Source organism: Coturnix japonica, chromosome 12 (assembly GCF_054131305.1).
Source record: "Coturnix japonica strain WE chromosome 12, WE-NBRP24, whole genome shotgun sequence".
NCBI classification, from domain to species: Eukaryota; Metazoa; Chordata; class Aves; order Galliformes; family Phasianidae; genus Coturnix; species Coturnix japonica.
Window position 1 is genome coordinate 22651498 of NC_140674.1, and position 16392 is coordinate 22667889.

Here is a 16392-nt window from a genome sequence, read left to right on the forward strand (position 1 = left end):
GTAACATCATAGAGGATAGAAGTGTTTACAGGAAATGGGGAAGATAATTTTTATATCAGTTGTGTTGTTGTAGATTACCCATAAGGTTTGGAATTTCACATATTTGTCTTTAATTTTTCTAGGAGAAACTGTCACACAGACAACTGTGAACATAAATGCACAACAAACACGTTTCCCTGATTTCCTCGACTGTCTTCCAGGAACAAACGTTGATCTTGGGACTTTGGAGTCAGAAGACTTGATCCCTATTCTCAATGATGTGGAGTCAGTACTCAGCAAAAATGAGCCCTTCCTTACATGGCTGTAATCACCCATTATCTAACGCTGATTCAGCGTGAAATGCAATTCAGCATTTATGTTCCCTCTTTAGACTGAGGTAGAATATCTGAAAATCCTGAGAGATCACTGCCTTAATGACTTGTTATGTCCTCTTTATGGTTAGTTTAATCTCTGCCTGGATTTGACTGACACTAACTTAAATATAAACTACATATATATATATATATATAAATATATATTTCTTCCTCTTTTAGAAAATATACACTACACATTTTCCTTTTCAGATCAGGCAGAAGTGTTTCACTTTAAGGACAGAAACTGAATGATGTTTGTGTATGCCTGTGGCTGATCTTCTAGGTATTGATTAACATCACAAACCCTTAATGAATCACAAAGGCTAACTACAAGGTCACTTGGTTCACAGAACCTGCACAGCATCGGACCATGCAAGCAGTTTTATTACTGCATTTATGACAATAGTATCAGAGGCTTTTTTATCAACTTACTTAAGCTTGAAAAATCTTTTTTTATTATTAGGAAAACTGTACTGTATGGAATATAGATTAAATCTGATCCAGATCAGCCATGATAATTTTCATATATTTGTAAAGGCACGAGAAGTACTGTTGCCATTTCCTTTCTTTTTTTTCCCCCACTATATTACTGTATAGTTTACAGATATTAACTATGCTTAATTTTTGAAAGTACCAGTATTGCTTAGCAACAATTTCACACTGCTGCAGTGTTGTAAGACAATCCAACTGGTACTAACTGCTGCCTTTTTAAAATAAAACAATGTATTACAAACCAGCAATTTTTAGTAGATCTTAGATTTTGATGTTTATTACAATAAGCATTACAGTTTTGTAATTTAGCACATGAACAAACAATTCTTCCTATATAATAACATGTGGCAATTAAATGCAAAGATGTGCTGTTGAGGTCAGGACAGAAAAACGTGTTACAACTTGGTAATGTCATATGTAGTATGAAAAAAAATGTAGTACTGTTTTTAGTAATATTTTGACTGACAATGTCAAACTGTACATGTAGTTCTATACATGGGAAAAAAAAGGATGTTGTCTTCATCAGGGCAAAGCTAAGCAGTGTTGTTACTGGTCTGGTAAGGCTGCACTATTCTTAAGTCTGTCACTTACTGTAATCAGTGTATAGAACACAAAGCATGATGTTCTTTGCACTTCTACATGTTGTAGAAGTGGACAAATCTACAAATGCTTTTTTTTCAGAGGTTTGGGACTGAATAGGCATCAAGGATGTTAAGCATACTCTTCCCCTGAAATGCAAATGAAGTCCTAAAATTCTTAAATATTTTGAAATTATATTATTTATGATCTATGAATTTAAGCCTTTAATATTGAAAAATATGTATTTTTATGAAAGGCACTAAAACTTTTCTCTGAGCTTAGTCCAGGTATGCGGAGAGAGGAAGAGGTGGCACTCAGTGTAAACGGCTGTTGTTCACATTAATGATACTTGGTAAGATCTTACCAGTGCGCTGTAATATTGATCACTGAAGGCTTTTTCCATCTGGTTGCACGAATGTAGGTGTAAAGGTCAGAGATTAAGTTACGGGAACATGAGAAGGTTTGGCAGTCACATGATTATGTGACAAAATTTGATCTTTAGTGAGAAGGGTCACTGCAGACTGGGATATACAGAAGGTGAGTCACTGGTGGTCAGCAGAAGTCGTGGTAGAAGAACTGGCCTGTGACACACAGCTGGTGTGCAGTGTATAAAAGAGGGAAACCAAAATGCACACACCAAAAGTTGGAACAGGAGAGGGAAGGCAAAGACCTACAGTCATGAAGTTGCATTACAGAGAGAAAAGCAGCTCTTTTTGCATTTCCTTTTTAATATTAAGTGAGATGTGACAGTAGAATGGTGTCTGCACAGAGTATAATTACTGAATTGTCACTACGATTCTTTTATTTTTGGGGAGGGTGGAGAGGGGCATTTTCTGTTTATGTGTTTCTTTTTGGTTTTACTTTGTTTTCTATGTTAGCTAGCAGAGTCCAGGTAAGAGAAATTTCTTTCCAACGAACAAGGGACCGGGCAGGGCTGAGCAGTGTTACTGTAATTATGAATAACCTCTCTTTTAAGGGATCTCTTCAGGGTGTCAGCCTGGATGACAAATTGATGTCCTCAGGCTTTGTTCTTCAGTGACACACCTGACTGCATGGTATAGAAATGGGAGATTTTTGGCACCTGGCTGTAGTGCTGACTTGTAGGCCACTCTCCAGTGCTGTTATGGCCTGGCAGGCTGCAGGCCATCAGTGCTGGAATAATTCACAGTGGCTGCAGAGCCGCGTTCTCGTGGGATTCCCTGCGTACGACACATCGTTAGGTCACGTCTGGAGAAAACAGTTTGTCCACCTGCCGGTACCAGTGTCAGTTTGGGGCACAATGCATCACATTCCAAGCAGGTCAGGAGTTCGGCTGATGCAGAGTGGGCAGCCGGTGCCGTTTGGCTGCACTGGTTTCCATCAGCTGGAGGCGACAGCTCTTGCATTGAGAACTGATACTGTTTTCTGGTGCAATGTGATGTTACACAGAATTAGAGCTAAAGAGCAGCTTGCTCCATCAGCCGTGTTTCGGGTGGTTATGTGTCAAGGTTCAAAGGAGTTTAAAAGGCAAAAAATCTGAAACTACATCTCCATATTAATCCCTATTGATAAAATCACAGTTGGAACAGGGAGGTGCTATTACCTGAAACAGTGCTGTCAGTGCAAAGCAGTGACCAAAATCTTAGGTCAGATCTCCACTCGGTTGTGAACCAAATCATAGTTGAGGTAGAAGCGATGGTTTACACTGTCAGCTCTTCTTCATAGTGATGGAGATCACAGCTGGTGATACGGGAGGACTGCCAGGACATGGGGGTGGGCTGGGTTTGCCTGCTTGAAAATGAATGTTTTGTAGTGGGAGGAGAGGATTTAAATGTCTGTTTTAAGCAGAAGAATAGGGATGTTCAGGTAAACTTGTTTTCTAATACACTGCATCCCTGTACGTGCTAACACTTTAACTTTTTTATTCACTTCATTTTGTTAAATGACGTGTGAGCTTTTTTTTTAATGTAGATTGTGTTGCAGCAGCCTGTGTGTATCAGCAGCACCCAGATCACGGTGTGTATCAGGAGCACACAATCACTGTGTGTATGAGGAGCACACAGACCAGTCTGCTGTACGAGGCTTCCATTCTGTGCTTTTTAAGATGTTTTTTCTCTGATCTCGTACATGAGAATGAACTGGAACATTTTGGATGCATATTTGTTGTTCTTTTGTTTATTTTTTATCCCCCTTTGGAGGGTTTTGCTCTTTGCTTCCCAGGGAACCACGTTTGGAATAAAGGTAAAGATCTGTTCTGTGGGGAAGGCGTTCACTTTTAATCCAGCGATTGGCTCCTAGCAAAATAAAAGCGTTTTACGTTTACATCTCAGTGGCATCGCGTTTCTCTTTACGTACCGGTATCTGCAGCGATGCACGTGGGAGGCGTGCAGACGAGCCGCGTTACCGCCCAGCGCTGCCGCTGCGGTTCGCACCCACCTCACGCACGTGTCGGCGCGGGGTGCGCGCTCCCACAGCGCCCTGCTCAGCGCAGCGCTTCGCTTCGAACCTTCCCGGTTCTTTCTTCCCACTCTCCGTCCCAGCTGACAGTTTCCACCGTCACCAATTCGATACCAGCGACGCGTCCCCTCCTCCCCCAGCCATTTCTTTTTAAAATCGCATCATTACAAATGAACGCAATAGTCCGGAAAAATCTCTGCTTCTGCAAAGCGCGGAGCGGCGCCGGGATCCCGCCTCGCACCGCGGATCGGAAACGGCGGCGTTTGCAGCTGAGCGCCGGGAGCTGCGAGCGCTGAGATCCACGGGACGGGATGTGGACCAGGAGCGGGGCCGAAACGCTCCGGCACCCGCTGCTGAAGGAGGAGGAAGAGGACAACCGAGGCGGAAGGAAGGATCGCGGCAGCACCGTCCTAAGGGCGCAGAACACGCGGGTTCCGCCCTTCTCCGGCTCGGGGCGGCCCGGAGGCGGCAGGTAGGGGGCGGCCGTGGGTCGAGCTGGGCGGGTGGCGGAGGGAAGGGGCGGAGAGAAGGGGCGCCGTGCCGCTCTCGGTGCTTCCGCCGCTTCTCGCGTGTGCGGCAGCGTGTTGCTGTGCCGTGCCGTGCCGTGCTGTGCCGGCTGCTGCCCAACGCCGGGCCGGGTTCCGTTCCGTTCCGTTCTGTTCCGCTCCGCGGGGTCTCCCCGCCGCCGTCGGCTCGTTGCGTTCTGCCGTCCGACGGGACCGAGGGCGGGTGGTGAGCGCTCCCGGTTAGAATCACGTTACAGGCGGTCCTCCGCGCTCTGCTGATGCGAACGCTTTAAACGAAGCGCAAATGGCTTCAACCTTACGTGCGTTATTTCCCATTTTTAGAAGCAAACTTTCCGCAGAGCTGCGCTGAGGCGCCGTTCCTGGGCACGTGGCGCTGCCGCCTGGCCCCGTGCCGTCCCGCTGCGGGCAATAAGGTTCCGGGCTGCGCGCCGCTCTGCAGCGGAACGCGGTCCCAAAGCGCTCACACGTGTCAGCTCGTGGTGATCTCTGCGATCTCTGCGATCTGAGCCGTTTCTTTTTGTGCACGCTCAGCTGAAGCGGTGCCTCCCGGTGTCAGGGCGGCTGTTCCGGCCGGCAGTCGCTGAGCACATACGGAAGTTTTAAACAACACGTTCACATTGAGATGTTATAAACAATCCCAGTGTTTTCCTGTCAGCTCCCAGGATTTCTTTGCAACTCAGTCAGCTAAAACCGAGCGTGCTGTCTGAGTTGGTCAGGAAGGCTGAGCTGCGTTTTACCTGCAGTTGTCTTTAGTTTTGGTTTCTCTCTTGCCTCACATGCCAACATAACAGCGCTGCTGGCACATCGGTGGCAAATCCCATTTCTTTGGGATTTTCAATACGCCCCAGGGCTGTATCACAACATAAAATGTGTGTGTACCTTATCTCAATACTGACTTATCAGCTCTCGTTAGGAAACTGCTGTGTCGGGTGTCTTAGAAGCATTGGCTCATGAAGCACCTGGCTTTGTCTTTTTTGTTCAGGTGTTGTAGCTTCCTAATTTCTTATCCCAACTCCCCCGCAGATTTACAAGTTCAGTTTATTAATAACTCTGAGTCGTACACCATGGAGCTGTGCATCCATTTGCTGAATGCTGATGAGAAACATTCCATATTCCCAAAGGCTTCATATAAATAAAACAAGACAAATGCAAGATGAGGTGCCCAACAGCTGCTAACCACAGATGGAGGAATAGATGTGAAATGGTTGTCGGGGTGGGTGGGGATATAAAGGGTTCTCTCAAATTCTGAGCAATGCAGTGTAACAGGTGGGAGAGACAGCTGTTCCTGAAGAGCTCTTTCATCATTTATCATGCACAATGTATCATTACACCCTTTGGCTTGTATTAACTCTTTGTGTGTGTGTGTATGGCTATTCAGCTGGTGGTTTTTTGTTGTTGTATTTTGCATAACACTTACCAGCTTCTACAGGTTTCAAGTCCTCACAGTTCTTTTATATACCTCAGGCACAGAACAGGTGAGATGCTATTTTGAGGAAGCAGGGCACTGAGACACTGTTTCAGAGTGAAACTTTGAGGAAAAAGATGTGGCCAATGATTTGGTGAAGTAGAAATCCTTGGAGAGCCAATCTGGCCAGCAGGGTCATGGAGATTTGCTATAGAGCCTCTAGTAAGAAGTGTGAAGGTGGTCTGAATCCCTCAGCCTTCTCCTTCAGCACCTCTATTTACTTCTTGATTTCCCTGGGAAATAGTTTTCTCTCTTTAAAAGATTTTTTTTTCCTAAAAAGAATAAAATAAATTGCAAGGACAGCGTGGCTGAGCCATGAGTGCTGTGCTGTGCTGCTCTGCCCACCCATCCCAGGGTGTAGTGGGGAAAGCTGCAAAAAAATGTCAAGTGAAGGGGAAACAATTCTGTGTGAATGGCTGCCAACCTGAGTGCTCTTCAGGCTGGTAGAGAGAAAGCTGAGAGGGATGTGAGAAAACTGGGGAAATCAGTTGCCACAGGGAGGACAGACACTTTCTTGCAGACAGGAAGAAGGAGGCATCAATTGAACACATGGCGGGGTCAGAACAAAGGAGGTTCTTTGCACAGCATGGAGTTAGACTGCAGAAGGAATATTATGATTCAAGAAAGTGAACAACTCTGTGCAGAAGAAACCTGTCAAGAACAGCTGAATACAAAGATGGGAGCTTCTGTCTCAGGATGTCGCTGCACAACAGAGTTGCAGTCCATGGAAATACTCTGGGAAAGTCTCTCTATATTCTTCACGTAGCTTCAAATTTTCAGTTTCACTGCTGCTGTCCTACTGTGCTATTACACTTCCTACGGTAGAGTGACTGGAGGAAAGTACTGGAAGAAGTCAGTGCCCTGCCGTGCTAATAGCTGCGCTTTGGTCTTTCTCACTGAGTTTCTAAAGCTGGCTGTGGTGGTGTCCAGGCTGGCTCACCATGCTGCAGGCTGTTGGCAGCAGTCTGTTCTTCAGCCCATTGCTCTGACCGTGTGCTTCCCTGCACAGCGGTGCTGCTAAATATGCCTATTTCTCCATTAAGAAAAGAGACATTGAGATCCACGGTTTTCTTCTGTGACAGACTCTTTATAATAGCAGACCTGTAAGAATGAAATCCTTGTTTTTCTGAACACATAAACATATCCTCAAAAGAAGTTCCACTTGTTTATGATGTTCTCATCATTTTATAAACTTCAAAAGAGATAAGATAAAATTGCATAACAACTGAACTTATATCAGCACTGTTTGGTGATCTACACTTAGAAAGCTATTAATGTTAAAAAGGGAATTCTCAGGCAAAATCCTGTATGGAGTCTGTCTTACAAAAATAAATATGATTATGAGTGTTGACTTTTGCTAATTTTATTCCATGAGGAGGGGTTTCAGGTGCGTGGGTGCCTGAAGAGAGGTCAGGGCTTCACCCGTTTGGAGTAGGGAAGTGCCCTTCATTCTGATCTTCCCAGCAGTGGCGGTGCTGCTGAAACCTTTCCTGAGTGGTTTCAAAAGATGAGAAGTGTTCTCTGCTCTGCTGACGTTCTTTAGACAGGCCCGTCTCCCTGGAAGAAGGGAATCACAGAGGTTATTCAGTGGCTCCTATTCGTGTGACTTTCACAGGGTTTGATGATTTCCACTGGCTGTAGGAAGCTGTTGGATAAACCCCACAATTAAGGACCGAGATGACTGTTTGAGCACCTGACAGCACTGAGGGTTTAGAAAATATGATCGTGCTGAATGAAGGCTACTTCAACTTTTCAGACTGCCAGCCCATCAAGTGCATCTGTAGCTACTGTCAATACACAAAATTGCAGGAGAAATTAACTGGTGCTCACCCCGCAGCATCCGCAGCATCTGCAGTCCCCACAGATCGTTCCGAAGAGTCCGTTCACAACCTGAATGCCACAAAGCACTGCCTGGATCCCACTCATCACCAATAGCAAAGCAAAGAGGGTCAGGTGCCAGGGGACAATGTTTGCGGGTGACTGACACAAGTCCCACATTTTTTGGTCACCGAGGTAATCCCTGGTTAGTAAAGGAGAGAAACAAAGCAATGAGGAGATGATATTGGCTGGCAAAGAGATGATCCATTGTGGCTGACAGGGCCACAATGATTGTCACTGCATGACCAAAATTCTGTGAGCTTCAGTATTGCAAAAAATAATTCCCATTACAACTTCAGTACTCCTTGTCTAGAACATTTTTTGGTGTAGTTTTTCAATCAGTTTAAGTAATTAATTCAGAAAGATAAGGCAAAATCAGAGATGAGATTGCTTTATATACGACTGGACCATTCTTGCTGTTCTGGGAAGAACAAATTATCAAATCACAGCCAAGCATGTGCCAAAATGACTTCCCTGCCTGCTCATGCCTCAATGTGAAGTCACTTTTCCTGCTCATGGTGTCAGTTCTGCTGTTGCACGAAGCAGTCCTGACATCTTGTGGTGCATGAATTAAATACAGCTGCCAGGCACCCAGGAGCTGTGGGGCTCCCCCGAGGGAACAGCACTGTCTCCATCTCTCCCTTGGCAGAATCCCCGGGCTTCTTTTCATTACAGCATTACAGCATTACAGCATTATAGCATTACATTTTGTCCTCTCTGGAAGAGGAGAACACAAATGAGAAGCCCACATGTTCTGGTTGTAGTGGGACAAATTCCATAACTAAGATAAAATGACATAAGTACTAATTATTTGAAAAGCCTCATATTTAAATAAGAGACATTGCTGCTGTTAATGTAGGTATAGCTCATCCCTGAATATTGCTTATAGTCCCGATAAGAAACTTGAGGGCTGCGCATTCATTTCTTTGTTGGCTCCCTTGAAACTCAGTAGTTTTGATTGGTTCTGTTATCCTTTATATACCACTCTTGCTCCGTAATTAGTGTTGTTGTGCGTTGCTCAGCCTTTGAAGAACACCTATGTTTTAGACAAGTAGTGCAATCCCCACTGCTAAACAAGAAATTTGGAAGTGTAGCAGTATCATGAATTTAAAGCGTATATTACTTGGATTATTTTTTTTTTCTTTTCTTTGTTCTGATAGCCTTGACTTACCCATCCTTGAAGGGATAGAGCCACTGTATTCCATTGTAACATATTGGGCCTTTGTTTATGGCTACTGCTGACACAACAAAGCAGTATCCAGCTCCCACAACTCCAACTGCAGCAAATATTATAGAGGAAAACATCTGATGGAGAGAAATTACATTATTTTAGTTCTCGTTCAAACGTTGAAGTGCTCCCTGTTCATGTGAATGTACGTTCCCTAAGCTCAGCTCTTAACAGTCAAAAACGTCAGCTGCAGAACAGCTAAAATCTATCAGTTTGCACTTGCACGATCGATGCATATTGCATAGCTGCGCTGCTATGTAGAAGGTTTGAAAGAATTTGCCTGAGGACTGAAGAATTTGGTACTGTCACAGCAGATGGCACTATTCCCACTTGGGCTGTATGTATCCAATAAATGGCTGTTCAAGTCACAGTGTTTCAGCAAGGCAGATCTTTCACAAAAGATTATGGAGTCTTGGACGACTTGTGGCATTAGTAAAATCTGCAGTACCCCTTGCAAGTTAACTTTGGTATCTTGGTCATATTTGGACCAAGTAATTCTATTTTTCCTTCCTGAGGCTTCCCGTCACATTTCATGTTACTGTGTATATCTTCACCCAGGTACTTGTCATTGTTAGCTCTAGCAGTGCAGGTGGAATTGGTAGAAGGATGTCCTTATTTTCCTGGCTTTCCATTACAAGCTTTTCACATACAGTAATATGTAAGTAAATCTTTCAAAAACAAATGCTCTATTGGAACATTACGAACATCTAGCCTTATTTCTAGTGGATTGAAGTGATAGGATCACAGAATCACAGAACCATAGAGGTCAGAAGGGGCCTCTGGGGCTCCTCCCGTCCCACTCCCCACAGCAGCTCCCTGCAGCAGTTGCTCAGGAATGTGTCCCAGTGGGTTTGGATATCTCTAGAGAAGGACATTCCTTTGCCACCTCCCTGGGCAGCTTGTGCCAGGGCTCTGATATGGGTGGAGGGGGAAAAAAAGAAAAAAGGAAAAAAAAAAGCATCTTCAGGGCTGTGAGTGTTACATATAGATCCCATCACAGAGCTCTTGTGTGAGTGCTGTGATAGGACAGAATAGTTCGGTTGGAAGGGACTTTCAAAGATGATCTGCTCGGCCCTTTCAGGGCTAACCGAAAATTCAAGTTGCTGTCCAAAATGCACTGACAGACATGCATTTTTGTGTTTATGTATCTGATGGGGCTAACTTTAAAATTACATTAATATAGCAGACATCATGGTAACGATGCTTCTGTTAAAATAGGAGAGCAGATTCAGTTCTCAGTCACGCTGTGGTAAGCCCACCGGGACTCTCTTAATACAGCACAGTGGCTGCAGAAAGTCTCAGTCTTTGGTTCAGGCACTAAGCTGACATGGTTAGAGCAGAACTGCAGGATGGACATTGCTGTATGGGCAGCACCACCCTCGCATATAGCTTAACTTGGGTGCGCCTGCCTGAGCATGGGCAGAGAGCACTCACAGCTACTCAACTCTCCTTGTATAGACGTGCCCCAAGTTCAGCTGAATTGCAGAGGTGTGAGCAGAAGCCTGGCAGCAGGATTGTTCTAGTTTGATAGGGCCTGTGTTCTTTGTGGTCCTGAGAGCTAAGTTAAGCCATGTTCACTGCTGGCAGTGAGGCTCCATCTTTTCCCTGTGCTCTTGGGACTGCAGGAGGATGGCCTTACAGGGGGACAGGGAATGCTCCTTGTAGAGCTCACAGCCATTGCTTTTTTTTTCTCTCTCTCCCTCTCTTTTTTTCTAATTGAAAATCTGTTCTGTTGCAGAGCAGTGTAATGATCTCCTTGTGCCAAACAATTTGTCTCAGGAGAATACACTTTCCTAGCAGAAATATTCCTATTTTTTATCTAGTCTGACTTTTAAACTAAAGCACTTGAAAAGTCTTCTGGCATCTGAAGGTATCTGAGACTTTTCATTAGCCTTAGAGGAAGCTGTAAGTTCAGACTGGTTTAGAGCTGACTGCTCCAAGCAGGAGGTTGGGCCGGGTGACTTCCCAGGTTCTGTTCTAACCTGTAGTTTTCTGTGAACCCGATCAGATGTTCTCAGCCCCTTGCAGGGGTCTGCAATGAGCTGGGAACACAATGCACAGCTGTCAAAATAGTTTTTGAAACTGCCAGCAAAAAATGGCAGAGGGAACTGTCACACTGTGCCAAATGAAATGCAGATCTCTCCAAAATTCACTTGTGATCGCAACAGTGCTGTGATTGCTATACGGGGCAGCGCAGGTGTGTATCCGTGGCACATTGGAGGTGCAGCACAGCTCTGACAACCTGCAGTCTGTGCCTGCCTTGTGTCTCACAGTCTGGACAGCGTCTGTCTGTCTGTCAGTGATTGCGAACGAAAGAAACATGTATTCCATTGATTACAATGTAGCTCTTGCTTTTTTTGCTGCATTTCCTCTGACTTACCGCAAACCTCTTTCCACAGCTCTCATTACCACAGCATCCACAGCAATCATTGTTCTTAAGGCCCAAAAACACCAAGGCAGGAAAGATCATCTACCGATAACAGAAATTCAGTTTGAATTGGAATAAATTCAAGTTACATTTGCTTTTAAATTCAGTAATTCCACATCTTTATTTTCTCACCACTGAATTAGATTTCTTATCCCCAAACTATTTCAAGACTTTTAACTTATTTATCAAAGAAAAATTTTCAGCATCAGAGACTGCATTTCAGCTACTGAGAAAATTCAGCAATGCAAAGTTTTTGTCAAGGTGGGGAAGAAAGGTGGGAATGCCCGAATTGATGTACTCACCAAAACGCCAGATCCCAGTATCCCTCCGAAGTACCAAACCTCGTCTGTAATGTGCTCATTCTTTTCAGCCACTTTTCCTCCAGGGAAAAACAGCAAAATGTTAGCGACCGTACACAGCACAGCCAAAGGGATAAGTGTGGTTCCCAGGCACTTAGCACAGCTTCCCGTGCACATGTTTTTTGAAAGAAACGGTGAACACAATGAAAGACAGAGGAAAAATCTCTCAGATGTTCTCAGAAATGTTTTCAGAAGAGGAGCTCCTCAGTCTATCTTACAAAGTCTGGTTTCTGCAGTGCCTCTAGAGGAACTCAGCCCGTAGAATACTCGCTTCGGAGACGTTGCTGCAGCTGATCTGAAACACAGTGTGTGCATTATTTATATGTTCTCACAGCCATGATGTCAATTTTCGGAGCCTCCATAAATGAAATTACGTTCAGTGCAACCTCTCATTTTACTATGACAACCAGTAACCTCTGTTAATATTTTACTAATGTGAACGATGGTTGAGCCCTTGGTTATCTGGGCTTAGGTTACGGATAGAAATTCTATTTAGTCCAATATTATAATTCTTGGAGATACTGGGTGCTTAGGCATGGCATATCGTCCTACACAACTTGTGCTGTGATGAAGAACATCATCTTGAACTGTCCAAAAGCATCTCAAGCTGAAACTGTAACTTCAGGTTAAGTAGCAGTGTTGAATAAGCTGGTTTAATCAGTAGCTGTTATTATAGAAATGGTCCAAGTGAAAAAAAAAGTCCAAGTCCCTGTTCACATAGAGCGGTGCCCTGATCTGATTCCTTGCAAGGCACATGGACAACTCTGCCAGTACAAGGAAGTGGTAGAGCAGGGGCAGGGACAGCTCGAGCCATCGCTAATGCTGAAGAAATGTATTTGGAACTGGAGGCTGACATGCTTACATTTGGAACTGGAGGCTGACAATGCTTACATTGACCTAAGTCTTTTTCCATTGAAAAACAGAGTGACTTGCACACTCTGTTCCTCAAAGGGGTTCTTCCCTTCCGTCCTATGTTCTTTCTAATCCCAGCCTTCAGTCTGAGATTAGGACCAGTGAACTCATTGTCATGCATTAGCAACAATATTTTGGAGACTGTGAGGAACAGTAGCTGGGGTGGAGTCAGTCTTTGAATTTTTTGCCGTCATGTTCAACAACATTTTCCTAGGAATTGTGAAGTCAAAGGCACACCTTTCTGACATCCTGTGAGAGAATGTCTCCTTCTTTCATCACCTTCCAAGTCATACAGACTCCATGCAGTGTCCTATGGAAAAATAATAGAAATGAAAGCTTACTTGGAAAGTTTTTGTAGTTTCAGGAGGGTGTGAGCATTAGCTTATCTATTCTTCACCTGGCTTCTTTAAGCACAGACAGACAACGGTCCACCACCTACGTTGAGACTGGGAAAGAGCTGGAACAGAGAGTTTGACAGATGTGAAGGAGAAATGTAAATACAGCTATTTACCCTGTTTCTCTGTATAAAAATGCTCAGTGCTTGGTAGCTGTAAATGCAGAAGTATAAGACTTGGAAACAGTGATCCTGAAACAAAAACAGATGTACTTTTTATGTTAACCCAAAAAGTAGAGTAAATTGTCCTGCATGCAGCATATGGTAGTTAATCATCCTTATCTCTTTACATAAGCTGGCCACCTGAGATACCATCAGTACTACTATTGCAAGAAGTTTCTTTTTTGTTTTTATTGCCATGAATTTCTTACTAATCTTTGTAATTATATTTTATTTTGATCAAATAGTTGGATACCATTCAATAGGTATTTTTTATTTATCTATTCATTTTTAACTGTAGATATGTGCATCTTGATCAGTTTTTCTTGCATCGACTAAACTCAGTAGAAGCTTATGACCAATGGTAATGGGATCTTGCTCTTGTGATTCGTGCGGCTGCTTTTATGCCATCTAGTCCAACTCCCCTGCAAAGCACAGGGACACCACAGCTAGATCAGGTTGCCCAGGGCCTGATCCAGCCTCACCTTGAAAGTCTGCAGGGATGGGGCATCAGCCATGTCACTAGGCAGCGTGTTCCTGTGCCTTACCACCCTCACTGTAAAAGATTCTTTCTTTATATCCAACCTAAATCTACCCTCGTTGTTTTGGAACTATTTCACCACAGACCCTGCTAAAGAGTCTGCCCCCTTCTTTCCTGTCGCTCCCCTTTAGATACAAAGTGCTTTCATGTCACCTTGGAGCCTTCTCTTCTCCAAGCTGCACAGCCCCAGCTCCCAACCTGTCCTTGTAGGAGAGGTGTTCCATCCTGGGTTCATTTTTGTGACCTTTCTCTGGACACACTCCAATAGGTCTTTGTCTCTCCTCTACTGAGGACTCCACATCTGGGTGCAGTACTCCAGGTGAGTGACTCACTATGTGTGTCACCAAAATGGGGACACAATAATTGCAAGCAAGAGATACTGGAGGAATGACTTGCTTAAAGTCACTCCGAAGAGTCATTTGGCTCAAACACTTAGCACAGTGTTCTATTTCCTTTTCTGTTGTAACATTCCACTGAGGACTGAAATGAAGATGGTTGTCTGTGGACCAAGTAAATCCCTTCTCTTTGGAAAGAGAGCAATGAAAAATGTGTTGAAAGCTGTATTTTTTCGTATTGCTCCAAGCTTCATTGCCACGAGAAATCACATTAGTACAGTTCTCCTTTGGAGAACACAGGAGACCTCCCAGCCCTGAAGTAAAGTGTCTAGGTAGACATACTGAAGAAACAGACCCCATTCCTTTTCACTGGTGATTCAAACCAGCAACCTTTTCTCTACACAGGAGCGGGGCATACTCAGGCTGTGTGGGCACAAACTAAAAGCTGTTGCTATACCACTGTCCACAACTTCAACACAGAATGAATTAATTTGGTTTTCTGTTTGCTGACTCTTTTGGTCCTAGTGGCTTAGCTGTATGGTAAGCCATGAGGAAGTAGACAAGAGGAAACTGGGTACCATAGGCTTCTCTGTCACAGTGTTTTCCTATGCCAGTCCCAGCTACTGAACTTCCACCCCTGCTCTCAGGACAGATAACATATAGTTTCCCTCATATCTTATTTGACCTTTGTTTTCTTCCTGGTGTTTCTGTTCAGATAAGAGCTTGTGACAGATGTAGCTTGGCACAGGTGGTATTTTAAGTTGCCCACTGAGATCACTGTGAATTCAGAACAGCAAAATATGTTAATGAGGAATATGAGAAGTGGGCTGGAAGGCATATTAGAACCAAATAAGCCTGGATTCATGTCCTGTGTGGTTTTGAATTTATTCAAATTTAAGAATTGCCATGGATCATGCCTCTCAATTTGTATGTATCCCTCAAGGTGATTCTGTACAGCTTTTGACTGACAGTGAGAATGTTATTATGTAGCACATCCATTTTAGTTCTTTTTGCTGTGAGACTGAGATGTTTAGTGCTTTATACTTATCATACTGGTTACTACAACCATGCTTCCAGCTTGGTTGTCCATCCCCTGTGCTAGTTTCACTGAGGACATGTTTGTTAAGAGGTCATAGTCCATATTTACACTTCATTTCCTCTCGTTCAACTTCCCTTTATTTGAATTCTGTTCAGACGGGAGATTTATATTCTACAGTAAGCTCCTTTGATAGCTAGAATCAAGAAATGCTAAAGGAAGTATCAGTTTGGGATGTCTAGAACTCACAATTGGGAGATTTTTTTGTTGTTGTTGTTTTTCAGAATAAGTAAAATGTGTAATTTTATTTATATGTAAAAGATCTAGTTACATACCCTCTGTGTGTATCAGTTCCCACTGAGTTCTGTGGGAAGTGCTGTTGGAGAAGAAAGACAGAATTGAGCTGTCTTACTGAAATCTTTCTTCACAAAACTCAGACAGCGCATGCTTTTGCCAACTGTGTCTCAAACTGCTAGTGATTTGACCTCCTAGTACCTGTGCTTCTTGGTGTTAACATTTGGCTCCATAGAGTCCTGGAGTGCTCATCCTTATGGACAATGTGCAGCTTGTTTCCAGAGAGGTTGTGGAGTCTCCTTCTGTGGAGATATTCAGACCCACCTGGATGCCAACCTGCGTGACCTGTTGTAGGGCACTGCTGTAATAGGAGGTTGGGTTTTATGATCTCTTGAGGTCCCTTCCAACCCCTGCAATTCTGTGATTCTATGAAGAGAATTGGGACACATTCTCTGTTTCACAAGTTTGTCTCCTGTTTTATTCTACACACTAAGATTTCCTTTATTGCTGAGATTCTGCAAGGATCATCTCATTGAATCAGTGCAGTTATAGAAAACATTCAATACAAGCATTTCTGAAAGAATTTCACAATCTTCAGAACTGAAAACAGATTCTAAATTGATATTCTGAAGTAGATTTTGTTTGTTTGTTTAAAACAAGACAAATCTGTATTGCTTTTTCAGGATCAAGTTATACTAAGTATTATAGATGGACCATCACTTGTATGCTCAAATTCAGCACAAATTGTGAATTCCTTTTAATCGCTTTATTTTTAAATAATATCATGAAATATAAAGAAAAAAAAAAGGCAAGATTCTGTGCTGGTGATTTTCTTGCTGAAGCAACATATATTCAAGAAGTGCAGGGCAGACAAGATTTTCCTATTACGTAGTACAGTGATAGAGATTGCATTTAATGAGAGGAGAAATGTTTTTACTGTAAATAGATTAATTAGTTGAGGTTTTGCAGCAGCCTC

At 43.5% G+C, this 16392-nt stretch overlaps 3 protein-coding genes across 3 annotated transcripts in view; 2 read left to right on the forward strand and 1 right to left on the reverse strand.

Annotated features, from left to right (window-relative positions):
- WWTR1 (WW domain containing transcription regulator 1) overlaps positions 1–3725 on the forward strand; it is a 39088-nt gene extending 35363 nt beyond the window's left edge. Inside the window, exon 6 of the mRNA XM_015872127.3 lies at positions 123–3725. Within this exon, the coding sequence (XP_015727613.2) occupies positions 123–307 (185 nt within the window). The 3' untranslated portion in view covers positions 308–3725. The remainder of the gene's footprint in view (positions 1–122) is intronic.
- Positions 3726–4014: 289 nt separating this feature from the next.
- Positions 4015–16392, forward strand: part of TM4SF18 (transmembrane 4 L six family member 18) — a gene marked incomplete at its 5' end in the record, with an annotated part of 37720 nt that continues 25342 nt past the window's right edge. Inside the window, one exon of the mRNA XM_085513510.1 lies at positions 4015–4332. Coding sequence (XP_085369636.1) covers positions 4015–4332 — 318 coding nt within the window. The remainder of the gene's footprint in view (positions 4333–16392) is intronic.
- TM4SF4 (transmembrane 4 L six family member 4) lies at positions 6919–12037 on the reverse strand. The gene is made up of 5 exons (XM_015872132.3): positions 11689–12037; positions 11339–11428; positions 8902–9035; positions 7683–7872; positions 6919–7409 (listed from the first exon to the last, which is right to left on the reverse strand). The coding sequence occupies exons 1-5, from the start codon at positions 11860–11862 to the stop codon at positions 7392–7394; spliced, it is 606 nt and encodes a 201-aa protein (XP_015727618.1). The 5' UTR covers positions 11863–12037; the 3' UTR covers positions 6919–7391.

Excerpts from the sequence above, each read along its gene's own strand:
- TM4SF4 (XM_015872132.3), bottom strand. The coding sequence starts at position 11,862 with ATGTGCACGGGAAGCTGTGCTAAGTGCCTGGGAACCACACTTATCCCT. Across the intron at positions 9,036-11,338 it reads GCTGTGGAAAGAGGTTTGCG|ATGTTTTCCTCTATAATATT; the intron begins GTAAGTCAGAGG and ends TCTCTCCATCAG. Across the intron at positions 7,873-8,901 it reads CTCTATCCCTTCAAGGATGG|GGATTACCTCGGTGACCAAA; the intron begins GTAAGTCAAGGC and ends TTTACTAACCAG.